Source organism: Carassius carassius, chromosome 50 (genome assembly GCF_963082965.1).
Source record: "Carassius carassius chromosome 50, fCarCar2.1, whole genome shotgun sequence".
NCBI lineage: Eukaryota > Metazoa > Chordata > Actinopteri > Cypriniformes > Cyprinidae > Carassius > Carassius carassius.
Window position 1 is genome coordinate 13,846,498 of NC_081804.1, and position 26,469 is coordinate 13,872,966.

Consider the following 26,469-nt stretch of genomic DNA (forward strand, 5'->3'; position numbering starts at 1 on the left):
CCGCTCCAGTGATTTTTTGTGTCCAGTGCTCCTGCAAACATTCTAAGCGTTTCTCTTCAACAGACTTCCGTATTCGGTTCAGCTGATCTAGCCACTTCCGGGCCAATTTCGACCCCCCTGCCGAATTATTACCCCCCCCTTGTTCAAATCGCTACCTGATTGCCTAATCCTAACCCCACCCCTAAAACTAACCCCTCCCCCACACCTAGTTCTAAACCTACCAATACTAGGGGGGTAATAATTCGGCAGGGGTTCGAAATTGGGCACAACACCGGTTCAAGCTTTTTTGTTAAATTTGAAGCATTTTTACTCACAATGCCTTGAAAGTAGATACCAATGAACGAGAACCAATGTCCATCACATATGCAGAATGATGTCTAAAAGTTTTCTATTTTTATTCTTTTCAATATCATTTATAGGCTACATAAAAAAACTGAATAAAACCTCAACAATAAAAACAGTTAGCTAGTTTAAATGTTTATCTTAACAGTCCATAGATATCGCTACTATTTATTTCGGCTGTAAGTGCGTTCTCCGACAAGTGGAAGCAATGAGACCTGCTTTCCGGGGATTGGTCAGGTGATGTTCAACCTATACACTATTTTTGCGCATCAGGGATCCGCTATCAATGTGCGGAGTATTTAAATCTCTTTTGAATGAGCGCTTACTGTTCACTGTTTCACTTTTGATTTAGCGATCACACACGCTCTGAAGGAAGATCAGATATTTTTCAATGAGCACAGGATCTCTTGAGCAGCAAATCCTCCGGGATGATCTGTCAGCCATCTCTCCTATCATCCCGTGACCAGTCAAATCTGACTCCTGCAGCTCATGTCCGAAGCAGGAATGTCTGAGGTTATTTTCCCATGGAATTGGGCTACTTTTAAACTGTTGCCATGGGTTGATTTTCCCTTGTGGGTTTGAAATGTTGCATAAATTACATTTGAATGAAATGCTTGTATTGCATTCAAGGGAAGTCACTAGAAAGGTGGTGACAAATACGATTATAGGGGCCCATGACCAGGGCCGGTGTTCCGGTGAGTTCTGTTCCCCTGTTTCCCCTTCGGCGCGCATGCGTGAATTCCTGACGTCATGATTTCGAAGATTTCATGTGCTTTATTATCCCAAGCATCAGTTTCTGATGTTATTTCCTACTTTTCATCAACATAAGGTATATTTCACGTTGTTTTTCATAACATAAGTAGAATGTATTGTTTCTGGAGGTTTTATAGCTCAGTCTTTCGTGGTTTAGGCTACAACTTGAGAAACTGTATGACCGCGTCAAGTTAATAAACGAATTTCGACAGATGCTTACATTATTATATTATTATTATGTTGTTGTTTGTGGGGGTTGTCGCACAACCTTATGTTTTCCATAAATAAACCATATTGCAATGTACAATATTGTGTTGTTATTATTGTTAAGATACTCACGTCTAGAGTCTACAGAACCGTCCCATACACTGAAAACACAACGGGCACAGATTTTCCCAAAGACCTGAGAAATATGGTTCCCCCCCTCCCATATTCCCTTCTGAGGCTTCATAAAGCACTGCAGTGATGCTGGTGATGTATTTAAGGGTCATCATTATATGTAACAATTTTTATTCTACATAACCGTCTCATACACCGAAAACACAGGGGGAACAGATTTTCCCAAAGACCTGAGAAATATGGTTGCCCCTCCCATATTCCCTTCTCAGGCTTCATTAAGCAATGCAGGGTGCAAGTTGTAGCCTAAACTACAAAAGACTGAGCTATAAAACCTCCAAAAATAATACATTCTACTTATGTTTTTGACAAACAACGTGAAATATACTTTATGTTGATGAAAAGTAGGAAATAACATCAGAAACTGACGCTTGGGATAATAAAGCACACATTTTCCGCTTCGAAATCATGACGTCAGGAATTCACGCATGCGCGCCGAAGGGGAAACAGGGGAACAGAACTCACGAGAGGCATCCACCGGAACACCAGCGATTGCTTTAGGCGAACTAGGCTGTTGCCTAGGGCGACAAATATGTTGGGGGCGCCCTCTAGGGTCGCCGTTACGTTACGTTACGTTACGTTACGTTACGTTATGCAAGTGCCCAGTTGATGAAGAAAATGAAGCGATCTAATAAATCCTTTATTTTACTGTCTATGAATAAACCCAGGGCTTAATTTGTGCCGGAACAACCCGGATCCGGATCCGGCACCTCCGAAATCCGATCAGGCACCTCATTTTGGCGGATTTCACAAAATCTCTTCCAAATGTGAACGCATTAAAAAATGACTTTTCTTTATTTTGTAAATCCTTAAAGAAAATTGATACAGTCCCTGCTATTAACTTCTTCTCACTTATATCAGAATATCAGTTGATATAAACCCCTATGTTAGGGAGTTTGAATTGTTCTTAAGTTTATTTATTTTTAGTTATATTTCCTTGGTTGAGTTGTTATTGTTCTATGTACTTATTAATTTACATACATTATAGCTGATAAGGTCAAACTATTTTGTTTAAATAACTGGTGCTTACTACATTTTAGTAAGGGGTTTTCCTTCTCAGATTTTTTGTAAGAAGGTGTAATGTGAGATAGTCGTTTGTCATGTGGTATATCTTTTTGTTTTGTATGGTTTGAAGTTTAAATAAATGTATTTTTTAAAAAAAAAACTCATTTTGGCGGATCCGCCTCCTCCAGGGGTGGCGTTTCAGTATGGCAGACAGAGATTTGTGCCGTGAAAAACAAAATTCATATCTCTATTACAATTCGTTATTACTATTTTAAATCACAGAGTTTTAGAAATATTTAACCAATGATAAGTATTTAAAGGAGCTTGTAAAACTTCGTAATGCCATTGGATCCTCAAGCTCTCCAAGCACAGCCTGGAGGAGACAGATCTCCGCTTATTTGCAAAGCAAGTGTAAACAAATAACTTTGAATAGTACAGCATTTCTTTACTCAAACACTATCTCTGTAAAGGCTATTGTTTTTGTGTGTTTAAAGACTGGAGTAGTAGTTTTTTTTCATCTAGCCAATATACTTTAAAATATCCTGTGCATAAGTGCTTAATCGTTTATATCATGAGATTTTGATCAAGTGTAGCCTATTAAACAGCAAAAAAAAAAAAAAAAAAAAAAAAAACATAAAAAATTAACCGTTAGGCTATATCCTAACTGTAAAAGGTGATGATAGCATATAATGCGCTGCACTTGCCTCACAAAACACATATCTCCTCATTCGCCGGCCAAAGACCTTGTTAACTCCATTTGAGCTTGTTTTTCATATAGCCTGATGTTAATTGCAAGTGTCTGATACAACACCAACACTGACGACGCAGTGTTGTTTAATTATTGATTTGTTCCCCCTATTCTTTTCTTTTCCCCCCTGTATTTTATTAGAGTGTGCCATGAAACCGTTTTATTTGTCAACACCCATCAGACATCATATTGTTTGTATTTGGTTGCTTAAACTCAACAAACTACGGAAAATAACTCTACGGAATACTGTATAATACTCGCGAGTCAGCTTTATACGCGCGAGCTTTGGATGTGACTGTGAGGGCACACAATACAGCCTTTAGAGCGCGTGAGTACCAAATGGCGTAAAATTCTTAAAAAGGTGTGCAAATTATTTTTGTGACAATGCAACAATGACCCTATTAGTCAAGTGACAGTTCTGTCAGCTGTCCTGAAATGCTAGTGAGTCTTATCGCAGCGTGCAGGTCACTGATGCGCTGATGAGAAGCGCGCTTTATTTTATTTTTCAAACAAGCTATGTTGAATAAATGCAGGAATTTCCCTCATTCTAAACTTGAAACCTGTGAGATTTATTAAACACATAGTCCCCCTCAGAAAAGTTTTTAGGCCAGGAAATTGTTGTTTTAAAATCGCATGGCATTTCCATGTTATTCATGACCTTACAGACCCTATAAAAGCATCTGATGCACGCTCTTAATCACTTCAACTGGTCCACCAATGTGATTGCACGAGTGCTCCGTTACCTCTCCCTTCTGTAATCGCGTGCCGGATCCGTTGCCTTGCTTTGTTCCGGTACCTCGCAATTTACAAATTAAACACTGTACGTTTTACTAGCAAACGTAACTTCACTGATAACCTACATGGTTACAATTTAATTTAACACCACTGATCTGGCTGTTGCAGGTGAAGGGGCCACATCTAGCATTCCAGGTCCCGCAGTGAAACACAGACCACTGAGAACAGGGATACTCAGCCTGGGGGGCGCAAAACTCAATCTCGCCTGGGGCAACCAAAGGGCTAGAGCCGGCCCTGCCCATGACTGATGTCTGTGTCCTTAATGTTAATCCAAGAAAACAAAACAAGACCACTCACTGCTCTTGACTTAATACAATTTGAAATCTTAGCAAGAACTAGCCTAATCTATATTTAATTATACAGTGAAGGCTATGCAATGCTATTTTCCATTTGATTATTCGATTTCTCTACCTGAATGTCTCCAAACATGAAAAAAATACACATTGGTTTAATTTCTATCTTTGTTCTATTGATGTATTTGTGCTATTAACCCACAATTTCAAAAAGGGCACAGGGATGCAACCTGCACCAGGGCACTAAACCCCAGCTACGGCCCTGATTCTACCTTTGATAAAACTGTGCTAAGTTACGTTTTGCAAAGGAGGGGGAAATGGTAGGAAGCTTTTTAGCAGTGTTTATGATCGATATGCAAAACAGTGGCTGTAAAATATGTATTTTATATATGGAAATAACATATTTTGAGTTTTGATATTTGGGATCACTTTGGGGCTTTTGGCATCACTTTATCCACCAACCAACCACACCTCAACACCCCACCTGCACCACTGACCACTTTTTGGAAAACCAAAATATGGGTATGACCACAAGGCTTACACACATGGATTAAAGCTTCAAAAATCTAATAAACTGATACTATTTAAGTATTTGACACTATTCTTATATTACACAGTTTGTTGGATTTTAAGAGAGCCATGCCTTACATATGTGACTGAAGGCCTTTATTTTGACATTTCTGTTAGTCTACGCGCGGTGCGTGGGTTTCACGCGCTCGTGCCCCTCAGCTGGTCCGACATCATGGCGGACGCAGATTCTTGGGGTGAGAATCTCATTAAAGTCTACCGTTATTTTTATTTTCTGACTGTACGAATTTATATTAACATGTTTTATCCAATAGACTGTCATCATGAATCACGTCTGTCATTAAGTAATCTGTCTAAACGCGCTGTTATTGTCTAGATGCTGATAGTTTCGAGCTCGAGGAGCCTCTCAAAAAGGCGGCAGTTCATGACAAATGGGAGGGCGAGGATGAAGACGACGACGTCAAAGTTAGTAGCGAACGATTTATTTGTCGTTCGCAAATTAAAATGTGTTTTTACTCTGTAACAGCTGAGAAAGTCTCTCATCTGTCGAGAAGTTACAGTTAGCTAACTCTAGCTAGCTGCTCTTGCTAACTCAAGAGTGTCAAAACAGCGCGGTGAGGATGAGCTTTAGCTTAATATAGGTCCATTTAATATGTGGTTTAAATTAATTTTCCATATAATTTAGGATAATTGGGATGATGATGAAGAAGAAGAAAAGGAGGAGGAAAAAAATTCAGGTAAAGTGACAGGAAAATACATAACGTAATTTGGTAACTTAGCTGACAAACTGAACATTGTTGTTTTTTTCCAAAATGTATTTTAACCTCGTATTTATTTATTTTTTATCAGTTGACTTCTAGTACTCTGTGTTACTAATATTTATAATATTTAAGCATAGATTTTGTACTTTACATTTGTTCATAGTTAAACACTAACACTAAAATTTAAAATGGCTTGAAAATGATTAATATATTAACATTAACGTTATATGTTTATAAAGTTTAAGCTGTACTTCAAGTTGTAAAGTTGAACTTTGTGGTTGAACTTTTTTTTTTCTCGCATACAGAGACTAAACCTACAGAAAAGAAGAAACTCAGCGAAAAAATAAAAGAAAAGGAAAATTTACAAAGAAAGAAACAAGAGGAGCTCCAAAAACGAGTGAGTGTGGACAATACAGTCATGGCCAAAAGTTTTGAGAATTACATGAATACTAGTTTTCTAAAAATTTGCTGCTAAACTGCTTTTAGATCTTTGTTTCAGTTGTTTCTGTGATGTACTGAAATATATTTACAAGCTCTTTATACGTTTCAAAGGCTTTTATCGTCAATTACATGACATTTATGCAAAGAGTCATTTTTGCAGTGTTGGCCCTTCTTTTTCAGGACCTCTGCAATTCGACTGGGCATGCTCTCAATCAACTTCTGGGCCAAATCCTGACTGATAGCAACCCATTCTTTCATAATCACTTCTTGGAGTTTGTCAGAATTAGTGGGTTTTTGTTTGTCCACCCGCCTCTTGAGGATTGACCACAAGTTCTCAATGGGATTAAGATCTGGGGAGTTTCCAGGCCATGGATCCAAAATTTCAACATTCTGGTCCCCGAGCCACTTAGTTATCACTTTTGCCTTATGGCACGGTACTCCATCGTGCTGGAGAATGCATTGTTCTTCACCAAACTGTTGTTGAATTGTTGGAAGAAGTTGCTGTTGGAGGGTGTTTTGGTACCATTCTTTATTCATGGCTGTGTTTTTGGGCAGAATTGTGAGTGAGCCCACTCCCTTGGATGAGAAGCAACCCCACACATGAATGGTGTCAGGATGTTTTACTGTTGGCATGACACAGGACTGATGGTAGCGCTCACCTTTTCTTCTCCGGGCAAGCCTTTTTCCAAATGCCCCAAACAATCGGAAAGGGGCTTCATCTGAGAATATGACTTTGCCCCAGTCCTCAGCAGTCCATTCACTATACTTTCTGCAGAAGATCAATCTGTCCCTGATGTTTTTTGGAGAGAAGTGGCTTCTTTTCTGCCCTTCTTGACACCAGGCCATCTTCCAAAAGTCTTGGCCTCACTGTGCGTGCAGATGCGCTCACACCTGCCTGCTGCCATTCCTGAGCAACTCTGCACTGGTGGCACTCCGATCCCGCAGCTGAATCCTCTTTAGGAGATGATCCTGGCGCTTGCTGGACTTTCTTGGATGCCCTGAAGCCTTCTTTACAAGAATTGAACCTCTTTCCTTGAAGTTCTTGATGATCCTATAAATTGTTGATTTAGGTGCAATCTTAGTAGCCACAATATCCTTGCCTGTGAAGCCATTTTTATGCAACGCAATGATGGCTGCACGCGTTTCTTTGCAGGACACCATGGTTAACAATGGAAGAACAATGATTTCAAGCATCACCCTCCTTTTAACATGTCAAGTCTGCCATTCTAACCCAATCAGCCTGACATAATGATCTCCAGCCTTGTGCTCGTCAACATTCTCACCTGAGTTAACAAGACGATTACTGAAATGATCTCAGCAGGTCCTTTAATGACAGCAATGAAATGCAGTGGAAAGGTTTTTTTGGGATTAAGTTAATTTTCATGGCAAAGAAGGACTATGCAATTCATCTAATCACTCTTCATAACATTCTGGAGTATATGCAAATTGCTATTGTTAAAACTTAAGCAGCAACTTTTCCAATTTCCAATATTAATGTAATTCTCAAAACTTTTGGCCATGACTGTATTTAATTAGGCCTGTTTCTCAGTAACAAGTTATTCTGAATGTTTTCTATGATGTTAAATATTTCATGTACATTGAGGAACATTGAAAGCATTGTTTTATTTACAGCATTTTGTAACTTTCATTTTTATATACATAGACTGCCGTTCAAAAGTTGGAGGTTAGTAACATTTTTTAAGAAATCAATACTTTCAAAAGATTTCCATTTCAAATAAATGTTCTTTTTAACTTTTTGTTCATTAAAGAATTCTGGAAAGAAAAAAAAAAATTATGTATGTATGTATGTATGAAGGATCATGTGACACTGAAGACTGGAGTAATAATGCTGAAAACACGAATAAATTACATTTGAAAATATATTCAAATAGAAAACAGTTCTTTTAAACTGTAATATTTCTGTTTTTACTGCATTTTCAATCAAATAAATATAGACTTAAAAAAATCTTACAGACCCCAAACATCCGAATGGTAGTCTATGTATTGTCTGTATTGTTAACTCATACCTTTATTAGTAGCATAAGTGTGATAGAAGAATATACCAACACTTTCACAAACTGTAATTTGTTTAAATAGTTAGAGGAGTCAAAAAACATCACAGAACTCACACCAGAAGAGGAGCTGGCAGAAAAACTTAGAGTGAAAAAACTACAGGAAGATTCAGACTTAGAACTAGCAAAAGAAGTATTCGGTAAGTGCTCTCCAGATCCACATTTTTACCCTTAATAAACCCAAATCATTAACTTTTATTCTTGTTTGTAGGTGTAGTATCAAATAATGTTTCAGGAATTGATGCGATGAGTCCCTCTACAAAAGAAGACTTCACAGAGTTTGAGCGGTTGCTAAAAGAAAAAATTTCTTCCTATGAGAAATCAATACACTATTCCAGCTTTTTAGAGGCACTATTTAGGGACCTGTGTCTTTCATGTAAATATATTTAATTTTTGATAGTTCTGTCAGTCATAATATGATTTATGTATTACTTAATAACATTTTTTGGTTTTGCAGTGGAAGTTGACGACTTTAAGAAAATTAACAATTCTCTAACAGTGTTACTAAGTGAAAAACAGAGACAAGAAAAGGTATGAAATTTATTTATAGGAATCGTTCACCCCAAAAAAAGGAAAAAGTGCAGACAATGTATTCACCCTCTGGCCATTCAAGATAAAGATGAGTTTATTTCTTCATTTGAACTGATTTGGAGAAATGTAGCAGTACATCACTTGTTCACCAGTGGATGCTCTGCAGTGAATGGGTGCCGTCAGAATGAGAGTCTAAACAGCTGATAAAAACATCACAATAATCCACAAGTAATCCACACCACTCCAGTCCATCAGTTAATGTCTTGAGAAACAAAAAGCTGCGCGTTTGTAAGAATAAAATCCATCATGACGTTTTTAACTTAAACCCGTTGCTTCTGTCTAAAATAGACTTCTCCATCCATAATGTTACTTTTTCTAGTAAAAAAAATAAAAATCCTCTTATCTGAATCAGGAGAGAAATATGAAACAGCACTAAACAAATGTGTTGGTGGTTTCTAATGTGAGACAACAACAGCAGATGGTCTTTCTCACTGTAGGAAGTGTTATTATGGATTATTGACTCATATTTTGGCCAGGAGCGACAGTTTGAAAATTAAAAACGTCTTAACAATGCATTTGGTTCTTACAAACACACAGCTTTTTGCTTTGCAACACTTTAACTAATGGACTGGACTGGAGTGGTGTGGGTTACTGTGATGTATTTATCAGCTGTTTGGACTCTCATTCTGATGGCACCCATTCACTGCAGAGCATCCATTGGTGAGCAAAGGATGGAATTATAGATTTCACCAGATCTGTTTTATCTGGTTGGACGGAGTACATTTTTTGCAAATGTTTATTTTTGGGCAAACTATTCATTCAGTATCAAACAATTACTAACTCAAGGAATTTTTTCTTTCAGTGCTTTGTCTTTATGTAAAATGTTTTGTTTACTCTTATATACCATACCATATGTACTATTTGTATTGTAATTTTAATTTTTTTAATTTTTTTTTGTTCGACAGGCAAACAAAGGTAAAAAGAAAAAGAAGGGAGTTTTACCAGGAGGAGGTTTAAAAGCCACAAAGAGAGATGATCTCGCAGACTACGGGGAGTTCGGCGGAGGTTATGCACAAGACTACGAGGATTTCATGTGACCAAGGCTTAAGCCATTGCAAGTGTTTGCTGATTGCTGAACCACACACCTTAACAGCATGACCTTACCCCCCAGTCAGACCCACTACCAGAACCATGCTAGAATACTCTGAACGCCATCCCACGCAATGCACACTCTCCCTTCAAAGATGTTTATGCAGAGAATCAGTTAACTGCAGTATTTGTCTTTAATCTGTGAATTTAGGTCAATGTTTGTCGGTATAATAAGCCCGATAAAATGGGGCCCTTTTCACAAATGTGAATCTGCAGCATCAATTAATCATCACAGTCCAGGCAACAAAAAGTGTTATTGTTCGGTGACTGCTATTTCCTGGAAATAAATGACATTCTATGCAAATTTCAGTCCGGATTGATCTATTGTCGGATCCGCTTCGGTCGGTATCCTTTATGAATGTGATGTTCCCTTTCGTAAACCAAGTCGATTAACTCAACCTATACAACCTACAGTGGTGATATGGTAGTCACCTGGTTTATAAATCATGTGTACAATCAGAGTTTCATTTTTTGTTCATAGACTACAGTGAGCTCATTTGTTTAGATAAGTAAATCTATAGTGTAGCCTACCTAATGGAAGCAGAATGCTTTGAAAATAACACCTTTTTGATTGTAGCCCGTAATGCATTCCATGAAAAGTCTAAGACCAAAAGTATCACCCTTGAACCGTTTGGAAGATATATTGCAGTGTTATTAGCATTACCTCAATTTTTGCAGAGCTAAATATGTGAATATTTACAAATATAACACGTTTTCAGTGCAGCACATTATGCAGTTACTCATTTGACCTCAACCATGCCAGCAATGAATGAGTGTGATCTGCTAATGTATAAGGGACTGAACATTGACATGGGGTCTTTTCAGGTGTTGTTTGACTTTCCATTTTTTTGACAACTTACAGTGATAGACATGAATCAAAGAGACTTATGATCAGTGAAGCCGATGATAGACTGTTTTATAAAGATCTAATTTAATAAAAGTTGCTTAAAATCCTTCGCTTGTCTTTTTTGCTTCTTAAATTGTCTTTTTATCTTAGCTGAGGAATGGATCATAATTATGTGGTAATTGACAGAATGGAATGCTGTTCATCAGACTTAAAGCTATAGTTCACCCAAAAATGAAAACTAATCATTTAGTCACCCTTAAGTTGCTTCAAAACTGCATTTGTTTTTCTGTTGAGTACAAAAGGTATTTTGAAATATGTTGGCAACCAAACAATGTTTTTCCATACTATGGAATTCAATGGCTACCATCAACTTAAGGGGGAGTAAATGATGACAGATTTTTTATTTTTTAAATGTAATTTTGAATCATTTGATTGAGTCTTTTATTCTTTGCAAGAATTTATCAATGATAAATCACTGACAAGACTAGGAATTTGTATTAAGAAGCTAAATAGGGTCATCTTTATTGTACTTTACATTAATTTAACCAAAAAAAAAAAAAAAAACAGAAAAAAATTGTATTTATGCAAAATGTTATCGTCTAATTTATCTACAGTAGTTGTTTAAGTATAAAGCGGTCAAGGGCATGACCTTTGAGACTGTTTGAAGAACCGTTCTGTTCTGAAAACTACGCCAGACTGAAAGCGGCGTTTTATTGCTTTCCAGCTTATGAAAAAGTTGCACACAGGTCTTCTCAGATAACCTGCCAATGTCCTAATCTTGTCCTTGTTGCTCATGGACGATTATCTTGATCACACCGTGAATTGCACCCACTGCTATTGGTCACGTGACCTGCGCACAAAGGGTCCAGTCTTCTTCCCTTGGTCCAACTTATTGGTTTTCAGACAAAAAGAAAACAACAGAGCGATTGTAAAGATAAGACTTGGGGATAATTAACAGCAAATCCAGACTAAACAAACGTAACACTTTATCATCCATTGTTTGTGAAGAAGGGAGGAGGTTGTTTGGTGTGAAGTTGAATGATTTCTTTGAGTGTGTGTGGCTGTAAAATGTGGTCTCGGTTGTGAGGACCATTATATAAAAGGTGACCCATCTCAGTAATGTGAAGTACAACCATGAGTCCATGCATCTTCTCAATCTTGGTGATTTTGTGGCCGGTAATGGCTGTGGAGATGTTCACCTTGGAGGGCAAGCAGATCCTCGAAACCTTGCACTGTCCACATTGCGAACGCATCCATTGTTCCCCTCGTCGAGCGCTGAAGCTCCAGTGTAAGGGAGGAATCACCACTGGTATCTGCGGTTGTTGTCCAGCCTGTGCCAAGCTTGCGGGAGAAACCTGTGGAGGTACCTGGGACTACCTGGGGAAATGTGATGAAGGGCTGGTTTGCATTTACCCAGAAGAAACTGATGGAAAACCAGAGGCAGAACTCAAGGGAATCTGCAAATCAGGTACCACTGATGCTGGAGATGTCGAGTTCATCTGTCTAGAGGTTACATAGAAACCTGCAAGTCTACACTCTTAAAAATAATGGATCTTTATTGGCTTCTGTGGTTCCCATGAAGAACCTTGGAATCTTTCTATTGCACAAAAGGTTATTAATAGTGGAAAATGGTTATTTACAAAATGTTACTAAAATGTACTTCACACCAAGAACTTTTTTTTTTTCTTCTTTTTTCTAAATTCTTCCTAATTTCAAAAAAATGGTTTTTCTATGGAATCAGTGGAATCTTTATTTTTAAGAGTGTAAAGTTGGTTTTTGAATTCAGGGTTCACATGATCTTTAAAAAACATGGGAATATCAGGAAATACCAGGTTTGAAAAGTCATGGAAATGAATAAAATTTTCAAGAAAAATCATGAAGATTTCTGAATTCAATATTTAATTGAATTGAATAAAAAAAAAAAACCCTTTTTATTGTTTTAGACTCCCCCAACTACCTTTTTGCATTTTAAAATGCTTCAAGTCGTGAATGAGCAGGGCCTAGCTGGGGTCAGCGGGTCCCCGGTGCAGGTTGTACCAGTGGGCCCTGTTTGAAAGTGTTTATTTTGTATGTTCATTCTGTTTATTTGTTTGTGCTATTCACACAGTGTTTAAGTTTTTCAAGTTTGTAAGTGTCCAGGTACAGAAACCGAATAATTAAATGTAAAATAGCACTGTAAAAATTAAATATACAGTCAAACCAAAATTTATTCGGACACCTTCAACATTTCTAACATTATCAGTTTATTTGCTATAGTTTAGAAAATGGTAATAAAATATTACAAGAACTCAGAGTTAAACTGTCAGAACAAATTAATCTCGATAATATCAGATAACTTTGATAGAAAGATATGTAATGGATTACAATCAAACAATACTTCAGACAACTGTCAATACTTTGTTGACCAATTACCAAGCAATGATTAATTTTGTTCAGTCTGTTGTGTGAAAAGGTTGCATTAGCAATTCCGGGGAAAAAAAACACGTATGCAAAACATGGTCAAAGTTTCCGGTAACTAGTCCAACTCTCCAACCATTACACAGCTGCCCCTCTTATTTTTCTATACTCACTTACATACATTAATTAATAGTGTCCTGCACGTACTAGTTAAAATATATATACATATTTCTTTCTTTCGTTTTATTTTTTTCATTTTTCTTGCATTGGATTGACATTACAGCAGCTAGTAGACAAATTAGGCGCGGTCACTTTAAGAGACATTGAATGCATCCAATATAATACACATAGGATTTTTTCCCTCAACTCTTTACTTTCACTTAAGACATAACCGAATTTTTTTTTCTAACATACTATCCAAGACGGGTATTTTCACATATTTTGTTATGTATTTGTCGGTACAAGAGCAAAAACAGACAAATTCGGTGTTCAAGTGTTTTAAGACGTCTCTCTCTGCATGAGCCTGAACACCAGAACACCGCGTGCTGAAGTGGGCTCTTACACATCATTTTGTGTTCGTTTAAACTGCGATTTGTTGTTGTTCGTTCAGGTGCAGGGGCAACTTAAATGAGAACTTTGTAAAGGAGAGCTCAGTTCAGTGTTGCTGTCTGTGAGGCGCGGCTCTCTCTCCGCGTGCGCACCGAGCACAGCGCGCGAGTAACCAGCTTCAGTTCAGCTTTTCCACTCTTGTGTTTGAATGCTTTAAAGTCTTTTGAATGGTTAAATTGGCAAGTGGCAAGGCTTAATAACACGTGAAAATGATACGCTTTCGTGACGACACGCTGCAACGTTCTGTCAACTGTCCTGAGCGTCTTTTTGGACTGGCCACAGCCAGACGGTCGAGATCACCGGGGCCCCCCTTGGCCGTGGACCCCTATAATCGTCACCACCTTTCACCCCACTAGCGACGGCCCTGTGAATGAGTGGTACAGTCTTAGCAATGTTAATAATAAAAGTGGGAACCCTGTGAATTATACAGCAAAAATAATATTTTTTTAATGATTAAATTTAATATATAACACAACAGGAGTTTTCAAACTGGAATCCAGGGCCCACCGGAGAGCCACAAAGCGGTCGCTTGAGTGTCTGCTGAAAATTAAAAAAATAAATACATTTTTACAAATTTTTACTAAAGATTATCTTTCCATCTAAAAGTATGACAACCCCTGTGGTACAATCTATTCATGCAGAGTGTGTGCACCTGCTCATGAATTAACTTTACGTTCATGTTCACACTCTTAAAAATGGCACCATCAAGGTTAATCTAATTTATGAACTGTGAAAAGAGATACGGCAGTCAAGGATTCCTTTGATCTCAGAGCACTTTCCCATAAAAGCTAAGCTCTGATTGTTCTTATCTAGACGGTGATGAAATCCCCAATCTTTCCTGAAGAACTGCATCCGTATTGTAACGGGATTCCATCAGTTTTATTGTCTGTGTTTTTCTTTGAGCAGCAGAACAGTATTTCACAATATAGTGTATTATTTGGCACTTTTTGCAAGGCTCTTTTGTTGATCTTGGATTTGTATTTCCAAACAGTGCTGGAGGTTCTCAAAGCCGACACTTGCAGACCGGAGTGCACATGGGAGTTCTGCAAGGCAAATCCCAATGAAATATGCTCAGCCAGGTAACTTCTGCTTGAAGTCTTGATTCTGATTCATCTTTGATTCAGTGTCTCTGATGAGTGACCCCTTCTCGGCTGCAGGTCTGTATCGTTGGAGAAGCGTGAGTGTGGAAGTCACTGCCAGCACACCACCTGCTCCAGCTGCTTGGTTCTCAGACCTCCATCGTGTCCTGAGTCTTGTTCTCCAACAGATCACGTGTGTCTGCATCGCTTCGGCAGGTGTGTGCAAGGACACCTGACCCAAGAAACACATCCACCCATCTGCCACCAGAACCTACAGGTCAATTTCATTCCAAAGTTATGCTTTATCCTTCTTTTTCTGACATGAATATTAAATCTATTTCTGCTTATTTATATATGTTGGTTACAAGATTTTTTATTTTATTTGAACAAAGTTTATATATATTTACATTTATTTCATATCAATCCATCTAGATCTATAAATATCAAATTCAAATATATTTCTAATATATTTTAGTTGTTTGCATAATAAATATTATACACACACACACACATATATATATATATATATATATTTTTTTTTTTTTTTCTCCAACAGAATAACTCTGAGGGATTCTTTGTGTGTTTGGCCCCTACCTGTCCAACTGCAGCCAACTGATTCTGCATTTTAAGAAGAATCCAAATAATGTAATCCAGATGTAAAATGTAGCATAAAAGGCAGCTATTTTTAATAATGCATTTCATTACTGTTTAAAAAAAAAAAGAATTCTGTGAAATTACTTTCATTATTCTTGTACAGCTTTTGTCATACAATCTACATTTTTTTTTTGTCATTAAAACATGTTAAAACTGCATTTCGATGCCTACCATTAATATTTTTGTCATATAATCATGTCCGTTTTTTAAATGATGTATTCTAATATTTGCATTTGCGAATGTTAAATGAATAAAACTATTTTAATTTCAGAGATCACACACATATTATATATATATATAAATAAATATATATATTTATATATTAATATATATATATATATATATATATATATATATATATATATATAGAGAGAGAGAGAGAGAGAGAGAGAGAGAGAGAGAGAGAGAGAGAGAGAGAGAGAGAGAGAGAAAACATTTGTAAACATGTTCCCACTCCTGTTGGCCTGTTATTAAATAATGCGTTTATGAACCTGCAATTAGACGTCCATCTTTGAGCCAGAACAAAGCCCAGATTCATAACAGATCAACCTGTCCATGATTCTGTTTGATGTCTGTCTCATATGAAACTGCATAAAGGAAGGAAATGGTTCATTCTGATAACGTTTTGGCATTAAATACAGTTTATAACATGCTTTCAAACATGTAACAGAAATGCACTTTATTCATTTTTCAATATTGAATAACTTTTTCTTAATTATACCAAGAGTGATTTAAATATATGCATAAATGTGTTTAACTTTATGCATGAAAGTAAGTTATTATATGGCCACCACTAAATTCAAAATGTAAAAAACACCGCGTTTGTTATCAGGCACATACACCTGCTTTTGTTTTTACGACTGATAAAAACAAGGGCCAGACAAAACGTTCAGCACGCCAAGAGCCATAAACTTAAACAACAGCCAATATATGTCACTCTTAAGTGAGATATTGCCTTAAGTGGGGTTTTCTGCCTTGAGAAACACAATGTAGCATTGCTGCATTTATTTATTGAAAATATTTTCACAATTCAGATCCTCTGGATTATTCAAATTAGAGACATTTATGCGATTTCAAGACTAATTTTCATTACAGTTTTAAAGATACTGACCACCATAGCATGAGTATTCTGCATAGTTGACTTGATCTAGACACAGTACGGTAGTCTAAGAACATGAAACGGAAAAATATCCAATATAAAAGCACACTGATCTCCCTACATGATTATTTTTAAGCAATTTTGCCAATGACTAGGTTGAAAAGGCAGGTTAAGACAGCGCTTTGTCTTCACCATTTGGTAGCTAATGTAGTGTTCTCATTATTCATAAAGTAAAAAGAGGCTACATGCTATCAAGTAACATTCTTGGTGCTCGGCAGCATCCGCACAAGCAAAATGCTCTACCTCTGACAGATGCACAGTATTTATGCAAATCTAAGTAATGTAAATAAAAATCAAGGAATGTCATGTTGAGCCCGTAGAAAATCGTTCCTGAGTAGATTTTTTCCCTCTTTCATGATAGTCTTTGTGAGTAAAAAGGCACTTTGGAGGTGAGCGTTTGTGTGATGCGGTCAGAGTCACCGGAACATTCTGTGCCAGAATGACTGAAAAGTGGACGAGTTGAAGGCACCGATGAATATGAGAAGCAGGAGATACAGGCCCATCATGATGGCAAAATGATGTCTGGCGAGCCACGATGTCCTTTGAGCGTGTCTGGAATCAGAACAGAACATCGTTTTATACAGCAAGCTAGAAAAACATGAAAATTCTGCCCTGGCCATCCAAGATGCACAAGAGGTTGTTTCTTCATTTGAACTGATTTGGAGAAATCTATCATTACATCACTTGTTCACCAGTGGATGCTCTGCAGTTAATGGGTGCCGTCAGAATGAGAGTCAAACAGCTGATAAAAACATCACAATAAACCACAAGTAATCCACACCACTCCAGTCCATCAATTAAAGTGTTGTGAAATGAAAAGCTTGCGTTTCTAATCCATCAAGATGTTTTAATCTTCCGACTAAAATACGATTCCATAATAAAGTCCGTCCTCTCAACATAAAAAATTACCAACATACTTGTTTAAATGTGCTTTAGACTGTTTTTGCTCATAAATGGTTTTAGATCTATGCATATTTCTCTCCTGATTATGCTGCACAAACGTGCAGCTGTTCACTTCACATGACATTAATTGATGGACTGGAGTGCTGTGGATTACTGTGATGTTTTTATCAGCTGTTTGACTCTCATTCTGACGGCACCCATTCACCGCAGAGCATCCTCTGGTGAACATGTGACAGAATGATAGATTTCTCCAAAAAAAAAACTTCAGACAAAGAAACAAATTCATCTACATCTTTGATTTAAGCACATTTTCATTTTGGGATGAAAAAGAAATGACCATAATATTATATTAATAGCAACCCATTTCACTAAAATACTAAATCCTAAGTTGTCTGCAGTCATATGATAGCGTTGTGTGAGAGACAGATGAAAGTTTAAGCTGTTATTGACTGGAAATCCTGATATCCATCCACGACTCATTCTTTCAAGTCAGAGCTTTTCAGTGAATCAGTGTAACTGTATGGAAAAGTTTGACTGGTACATTACTCAAAACACAGAAAACGTAACTTGTAAACGAAAATGTATTCTGAGTGAACTTTTTTTTTTTTTTAAGTGTTTTGAATTCTGAAAGTACTACAAAGAAAGTCATGACATCAGTTGAAATGCAACAATCAGGTGAATAAGGATGCCGGCGTAACCCGGTCTCACCGTGATCGGTAGCGTCTCTGAGAATACACCAGCAGGTACTTCACTCTCAGAAGCTCGTTGTTGGTCACCACAAAGTATTTCTCGGGCACCTCACCTCCTTCACTGTTCCTGGCCCTCAGACGCTTACGGTCAATGCTCTCAGAGTCTGAAACACACAACAAGAGATGAATTTAGATGTCTGCTTTTACACAAAATTGGAATAAAAATCAAATCAATGTTTGTTTGGTTTTATTTTGTTGAAAATGATGTATATATTACTGTTGGAAAGATTGTCGCAGACAATGAACACATCAAAAGCTTAATTTACACTACTTGTTTTAAGAAATCAGCACTTTCACTAAGCAAGGATGCATTAACCTTATCAAAAGTGAAAGTAAAGAAATGTATAATGTTACAAAAGATTTCAGACAAACTTTAATAAATGCTGCTAAACTTTACATTTAAACAATCTTGAAAAAAATAAAAGTATCAGTTTTCACTAAAAACAAGCAGCACAACAACTTTTCAACTAGTAGTGATGGTGAAAATTCAACTAGAAATTACATTTTAACTGATATTCAAATAGAAAACAGTTCTATTACATTGTAATAATATTTCACAATATTACTGTTTTTACCACATTTTTAATCAAATAAATGCAGCTTTGGAGAGCACAAGAGACTTTTTTTAATAATCACAGCTTTTGACTGTTATTGTATAAAGCTGGTCACCTGACACATTCCCTTTCTTCTTCACCTGACACTTCACGTCAGGATGATCGATGATTTCACACAAGGCAACGCAGCTGATCAAAGGCCCGAGAACGCTTTCCCTCCATCCGTTACCGTGGGGACTGTAAAGGATGGCCATGCTGAGGTCACTGGTCAGGTATGTGCCCTCCCCAAACAGTGAGGTCTGAAATCTCAAGTCATAACTAAAGATAAGTGGCTTACATCATTACAGTGTACCTGCTGATAACACTGGAGTTATAATGATCATTTTCACACATATCATCTAAACAGGAACTGATAGGGGATAGTCAAACATGTTTATTTGCAGTCCTCTATAACAATCAAAAGCATCCAAAGCAGGTCTAAAGGAGTGCAGCAGACACTACACAGCACGTCCTGACCTTATTGAGATGGCAGTGTAATCCGTTGTGTATGATGGAGTGGAAGTTCTCCAGTCTGCTTCCGTGGAATGCATAGATGAGCTCTCGTCCGGCCCGCGTCCGCTCGAACTTGGAGTCGAGCAAATCACAGTACTGCAGTTCAAAGAGGAAGTCTGGAGCCGGAGCCGAAACGCCCTCGCTTTGAGTCAGCTGACTGAGTCTGGCAAACTAATGGAAGGAGAATGAACACAAGTGAACTAAGACTGCACAGAATACCAAAACCAAATGATTTATATGGTATTCTGTTCTTTTAACATTCAGTTTTTAAGTTATTCTGCCAATGCAATGAAATATCACACTAAAATGAATCATATAAGTCTTATTAGTGAATCAGTTAAACAAGTAATCAGTAAACAAAGTGATTTACAAACATTGATTGCTACATGTGCAGCCCAAACTAATGACTCTTATGAACTGGTTCTGTTTTTAAATGAATCAAATCATACAGTGTGACTAGTGTGCTACAGACTAAAGACTCTTTTTAGTGAATCATAAAACTAGAGTGCTTCTAGTGTGGATCCATCCCTAAACAAATGATTATTTCAAGGTTCTCTTGAGTGAATCAAAATCATTAAGCATTACCAGTGCAGACCGAACTAGAAACTTATGAACCCGATCTTTTTTAAGAAACATAAAAACAGAGCACAAACTGATGCTCCATCCCTAAATGAATGATTCATATGAGCTGGTTCTTTATAGTGAATCACAAACATAAGAGTGCTATAAGTGTTAATCAAGCAGTGAATCAGAATCACAGACTGAGACCAGTGTAGACCAAATGAATGATCATTATGAGTTGGTCCTTTTTACTGAATCCTTATTTCCCCAAATTAATAATTCTCTTTAGTTTTGTTGTAATAAGTGGAATAATTAATTATATTATTTTTAGTTAAAATCTGACCAGACTGAAATCATTAAATAAAACCGCATTGCTTTCTTTTTGTCCTTTACAACCTTTCTTTGCATTACAAGAACTTTTTATAGAATCATTAAGAGGAATCTGAATCAGATACATCTGTGTATTGCACAGATCTAAATGAAGTTCAGCAATACCTCCTCTTTCTGCAGGGTCTTTACAGCAAAACTCTTGGAGGACAGAACCCAGTGCACAAGAGCCAGATGATGATCTCCATCCCCATGTCCCAGACGCACAAGATCTCTCACGTTTGGCAAAGTATCCACGTCCTTTTGCTGTGAGGAACACAGTAGAATCAAAACTATAACGGATGTCTGTTTTGGAAGACTAACAACATGGAGAGCTCTATTTCTGCAAATGTCTTACCAGCTCCTCAAAGTCCTTGACCTCTCCTGTAAGGTAGTGAGGAGGAAAGGGTCTGAGCGCTGAATCGCGTCTGTAGCTCTGGACGGCGGCTACGAAGAGGCTGCAGCGCAGATCTGCGGCTACAGGGTCTCGATGCAGACAGGAACAAACCAGCTCCCTGACCGCAGCTGACGGGAGAGGAGGCTGCATTCCCAACACTAAAACACACACAGCAGATATAACATAAATAATAGACAATAAGAAACTATTTTCATTCATGCAAAATATGTACATTGTGAGTCATGTAGTCAAAAAAAAAAAAAAAAAAAAAATTTTATATATATATATATATATATATATATATATATATATTTACTATGCTAAAATAATTTAAAGAATTGAAAACTCATAATTATAAATCATTATTTTTAGTTTTGTACTATATACATATTTATATATTATTCAATAATTATATATAATAATAATAATAATAATAAGTGATGTTCATTAATGTAAAACATGTAGAATGTGAGTCTAGTAGCAAACAAAATATAGCGTAGGCATATATGTATATAAAATATATGCAGAGTCACTGTATATACACAGAGTATGTATATAAAAATGTATGTATGTATATATATATATATATATATATATAATTTTACATGTATTTTATATGGTATAAATGTAATCGTTATATTATATATTATATATGTGACCCTGGAGCACAAAACCAGTCTTAAGTCGCTGAGATATATTTGTAGCAATAGCCAAAAAAACATTGTATGGGTCAAAATGATAAATTTTTATTTTATGCAAAACATCATTAGGATATTAAGTAAAGATCATGTTCCATGAAGATATTTTGTAAATTTCCTACCATAAATTTATCAAAACTTAATTTTTCATTAGTAATATGCAACGCAATTTGGAAAACTTTAAAGGCGATTTTCTCAGTATTTTTCGATTATTTTGAACCCTCAGACCACAGATTTTCAAATAGTTGTATCTCGGCCAAATATTGTCCGATCTGAGTTTTCAGATAATGCATAAATCTCAATTTAAATTTTTTTTTACACTTAAGTCACATATTAGATTATATATGATAATTTAATTATATTTTATATTTTTCTATATATTGTGAGAGATAATAATACTATATATTATCATTGACATATGTATTTATAAATTCAATACAATATAACAATATTCCCATTAATTAGTTTGCTAACTTACCATCTTGTTAACTCTAAAAATTAAGTTTGTTAAATAATTCATATAGTACAATACATTTATTATTTCAAAAATGCTATACAGTTTATAATATATTATAGCTAAATTTACAATAATAAACAGCACACATTTGCCTTCAGTAAACAAAGGACAACGAATCTAACAGACCTTGTTTTTTATTTATTTTTTATATCAGATTTAAGTGCCTAAAGATTTAAATGAAGACATGATTTAGTGGACACTGACGCATGATTTCAGTTGACTGTAAACTCTTGAACCTGTTTTCAGTGAGACTGATAGCAGCTCTGCTGCAGATTAATAATATAATATAAACTCATCACTCATTTGCTCTAAGTCTTCTAACGCTCCGATATTTGGCTGATTTAATTCAGTAGTTCGTTTAAAAGTCGGTTTGTTCATCTCTGCTGGGTTTATTTACATGTTAAGCAGTTAGCTGGTTAGCTTAGCTACCGTCTCACTGACGAAACTCACTCAAGCTTCAGCACACAAACGATTTGAAAGCAGAGTACTCGTCACTCTACTTGTCTTACATTATACATTATCAAATATTTGGGAAGCACTTATAAATTTTACCTTATGTGCCTGAAGCTCAGGCATCTGACAGTCACCGGAAGCTAAACGTGTCCAGCTGCTGCTGCGCATGCGCCTGATAGCACCAGCAGAGGGCGCTATACACTGAACGCCAATGCAAACGAGCACTGCCGGCTAAACTATGCGAAGGTTGGTCAGTGATTCATGAAGCACCAAATATATAGTTTTTTTTTGTGATGCCACAGCCTTTCTAAATATAAATATAATCAAACAATATTTAATCTGATTTCTATGTGAAAATGATTCACACATGTATTGTTTTATAACTTGATCTTAATCGATCTACCTGTCTGGTTTTTTCTTTTGCTATCAAGAAAGTGATACTCGAGAAGATGGGAGAAGCATTTTAGGTCAAGCCTTCTGTTACCAAAAGTGGCTGAGTACTGTTGTTCTCATTTAGCTGTAAAGTTACAGAGCACTTAATATTATTGCCAGAAGAATTGTAGAGATCAATATGTATGAAAAAAAATATGTCAGTGTTTTGCTGAGGGATAGGCTTGAGAAAAAAGGCAGAATATTGCCACCTTGTCATCCAGAACTTTAAAGCTCTTAGTTGTAATGCCCAGTTATAAAATGTTAAATTAGGGAGAGACAACCCTCCCATCAATTTAGGATGCTGCAAAGTAGAAGACTTAACTCTAGCTTGTTTGATGTTCCATTTAAATTTGGAAATCAAAGATCGGATTTGCTCAAGAAACTTAGGAGGAGGAGAAATTGGAATCATGAAAAAAAAAATTGAGACATGGAGGAACGTTCATCTTAATGATAGAAATTTTTCCTTGTAAAGAAATTTGGAGAGTATTCCATCGCTGTAAATCTTAGGTCACCTATTGATAGATTTGCCTATAATTTTTGCGAGTGATTTCTAATAATTTTGCATATATTTTAATTCCTACATAGGAGATAACATTGCTTACAGGAATGGAGGGAGGATATTGAACATTAGTGGCAGGTGAATTTAGAAGGAGTAGTGTGGATTGATGACAATTTATTTTATAACCTGCTAAATTCTTAATTTCATTGAACAGGGCTAACATGTGAGATCAATATTTTGACATTGGAGAGGAACCAAAGAATGTCATCTGTATAAAGTGATATAGAATGTTGGGATATATGGATTTGTGCTCTTTTATGGCTTGAGCAAATAATAATGGTGAGAGGGCAGCCTTGTCATGTGCCCATCTGCAATGGAAAAGATGAGGACAGACATGTGCCTGTGATAACAGAGACCAGGGGAGTTTCGTATAGAATTTGTATCATAGATAAAAATCTTGGACTGAACCCCAAATGTTTCATTACTGCCCACATATATAGCCACTCAAATAGATTTACACAAGTAACCAGACCGAATTCTCGTAGCGTCCAGACCCACAGTGTCTTTCAGGAGAACGTACCATAACTTATAGGCCTAGGCAGTCATCTCCTGCACATCGCCTTCCCAAAGATTGTGTTGATATCCCATCATCGAAGCTGTTCCCGGAATCTCACTGGAGTCGAGGTATTTCTCTGCTTCATGTTGTGTTTTGAAGACCAGAGGTTGGCCTCGATGTGTCAATTTGAGCTCAGATGGGTAAACGAGGAATGGCCTGAAAGCAAGGGCAATCATCTTCTTTGGAACTTGGCTGAATTCCAGCCGCTTTCTTGCCGTCTTGTTACTGAAGTCGGGAAAGAAGGATAGGATTCGTTCCTTGTGTTTCACAGGGAAAGCCTCTCTCGCACCTTTCAGAATAACCTGCTGATCAGCATAATCCAAATTTTGATTCAGTTTCTCTCCTGTTGTAAAGGCAATGTGCTCTCTCAATTTGAATCTCACGACCAGCCAGGGAGGATATCCACAACGGTAAAAACTTCTTGAGAGACCCAATCGGATCCGATCCCTCTTCAGATTCTGGTAAGCCCACTAGCCTCGGCGGTCCCTGTCTTCAATCTCTGTTAATCTTGTGGAGAGTGATGCAGTCTGTCTATCGTAGTCTCTAATATCTTGATTTTGAGCACATACAGTGGCGTGGAGGGAATCAAATTGAAAGTTCGCCTTTTGAGAAGATTTACCCAGTTCTTCAATGTTGCGGTCGAGACCACTGACAGATTCGTTCGCCTGCTTGACTTGACATTTCAGATCTGTTAGTTGTGGTTTCACCAAATTATCTAGGGTGATATCAGGTAAAATTGTCCATTTAAGGTCTGGGGGTCCCAGCCCCTCTGGAATTTACAACCAATGACTAAAAAGGATTTCAAACTGTTGTCATAACTGTGCTTGGCAAGTAACAGGTGATTTGATTGGTTTATGGTTGCTATGGTGGGCGGGGCAATAATTCTTATCAAGACTGCACCAGAAAGCTGCATGGTATGATATCACCCTACAGCTGCTTTGACCGCTGCCTGCACTGCCTTATCGAAGTGCTGTTGTTGCTCTATCGAGGCCTGTTTAACAGCTCTAATAATGGCGTCGTCGAGTTCCTCGGTTGATAGGCCTAGGATTTCTTTCAGTCTTTTCTTAATCTGGGATTTTGTACATTCCCTTTTTGTTGCAGATTTGCTAGACGACATTAGTAATCAGATGAGTAGGATTCTTAGCACGGAATTCTCCAATATGTTAACTTTATGGGGATTTGAGGACGAGCCTAAAAATGTACAGCCACATCGCCGGTCAAGGTCACGTGACTCCTCCATATATCAAATATATTTATATATAATATAAAATAGAATAATATACATTTATAAATGTATAAACATGTATATATTTTCAAAATATATAATGTGTGTGTGTTAATATATAAATAATTCAAATCAAAGATTTATATATATATAGAAAATACACTACTTACAAATTACTGTAGGTTGTAATGACATTCCGTATGTATTAAGTGATAATTGTATTAAGTATATAGAAATATATATGCAGTAATATCATATATTACATATAGAAATTACTCAGTAAGATTTTATATATCCTTTGCCTTAAATGGGCTGTAAATGTAATGTATAAGAACTCTCTTATTTAGGATATGTATCTTAATGTGTTTTATGTAAGAAAAAGTGAAGTGGATGTTGAAGATCTCGATGAAGATGTTTATTGCAGTATAGCAGTAACAAAGTACATGTAGTACCTTGGGTTCAACGGAGTCAGAATGAACCCAGAACATCCTAAGTTTAAACCCTTTATACATTTTCAGTTTACTACCCTTCATGTTGCTCCTGTTGTAACAACTGTAGTCTCTATGTTAATTGAGTTCTGACACCCCTTTGTCTGATGTGGTTCTCAGTGTCCCACACCAATCCAATTCTACAATTGGTCACCATTTGCTCAGGATGTGATCATCCCAAATGGTCTACAAATAACATAACTGTTGACTTTCTTCTTCTCTATAATAATTAAGCCATTTTGGGAAATGAGCATGATCAAACATATTGTGGAGTGGAGCTGGGTTTAGGCATGCTATAATATCTTACAGTGATTTATCATCATTCCCATCATTTCCTCCTGACGAATGTGTTTGATACTCCTTTATATGTTATGAACTATATGTGGTAAGTGTAAGAATTAAACTGTAGAATTTTTTTTAAAGTTGTAAATAGAGTATTTCAGTGCTCTGTACAAGAAAATATTATTTCAGGTTTTACCTCAAAATGTATTTATTTTTATTTCGTTTTTTTTTTTTTTTTTTTTTTTTTTAAGATATATGCTTCAGTACCGTGGAGAGCGGCCTCCCGGTCTCTCCCGGCGTTTGAGGTTAGTGAGAGTGAAGGCATGAAGTATCGCGAGTCTAGCGGCCTCACGAGCTGATGTATACAGCATTACACACACTCACAACAATACTCACACTCATCCCTCGCGCAACGGATGCTCGTCGCCGCGCGTGCGTGCATAGGAGTGCCGTGACGTGACTGTTTTCACTCCCATATTCCCAATTTCGTCTCATACGGATTTGGAAAACATCATAACGGATTTGAAAAACATCACCATCGCAAGTGCATCGATCACTGAATTGAAAGTGGTTTATTACTTGCGAGTGGGCACGTGCATCGGTAACATAGGGTACTCT

At 36.9% G+C, this 26,469-nt stretch overlaps 3 protein-coding genes across 4 annotated transcripts; 2 read left to right on the forward strand and 1 right to left on the reverse strand.

Annotated features, from left to right (window-relative positions):
- The first annotated feature begins 4,964 nt into the window (after window positions 1-4,964).
- On the forward strand, window positions 4,965-10,768 carry LOC132133233 (eukaryotic translation initiation factor 3 subunit J-A-like). Its single transcript, XM_059546021.1, has 8 exons — window positions 4,965-5,096; window positions 5,237-5,325; window positions 5,546-5,597; window positions 5,927-6,018; window positions 8,160-8,274; window positions 8,346-8,510; window positions 8,592-8,665; window positions 9,631-10,768. Exons 1-8 carry the CDS (start codon window positions 5,075-5,077, stop codon window positions 9,760-9,762), a joined length of 741 nt encoding a protein of 246 aa, XP_059402004.1. The 5' UTR covers window positions 4,965-5,074; the 3' UTR covers window positions 9,763-10,768.
- A 990-nt stretch (window positions 10,769-11,758) lies between these two features.
- On the forward strand, window positions 11,759-15,679 carry si:ch73-330k17.3 (IGFBP domain-containing protein). The gene is made up of 4 exons (XM_059546466.1): window positions 11,759-12,129; window positions 14,659-14,746; window positions 14,825-15,023; window positions 15,303-15,679. Exons 1-4 carry the CDS (start codon window positions 11,796-11,798, stop codon window positions 15,360-15,362), a joined length of 681 nt encoding a protein of 226 aa, XP_059402449.1. The 5' UTR covers window positions 11,759-11,795; the 3' UTR covers window positions 15,363-15,679.
- A 904-nt stretch (window positions 15,680-16,583) lies between these two features.
- On the reverse strand, window positions 16,584-22,532 carry LOC132133037 (protein mono-ADP-ribosyltransferase PARP16-like). Of its 2 annotated transcripts, none has more exons than XM_059545699.1 (7): window positions 22,409-22,532; window positions 20,603-20,799; window positions 20,374-20,511; window positions 19,282-19,488; window positions 18,893-19,064; window positions 18,171-18,315; window positions 16,584-17,111 (listed from the first exon to the last, which is right to left on the reverse strand). In XM_059545699.1, exons 2-7 carry the CDS (start codon window positions 20,789-20,791, stop codon window positions 16,976-16,978), a joined length of 987 nt encoding a protein of 328 aa, XP_059401682.1. In that variant the 5' UTR covers window positions 20,792-20,799; window positions 22,409-22,532; the 3' UTR covers window positions 16,584-16,975. The 2 variants fall into 2 exon arrangements, with proteins under 2 accessions (XP_059401682.1, XP_059401681.1); XM_059545698.1 differs by having other exon boundaries at window positions 18,881-19,064.
- Window positions 22,533-26,469: the final 3,937 nt, after the last annotated feature.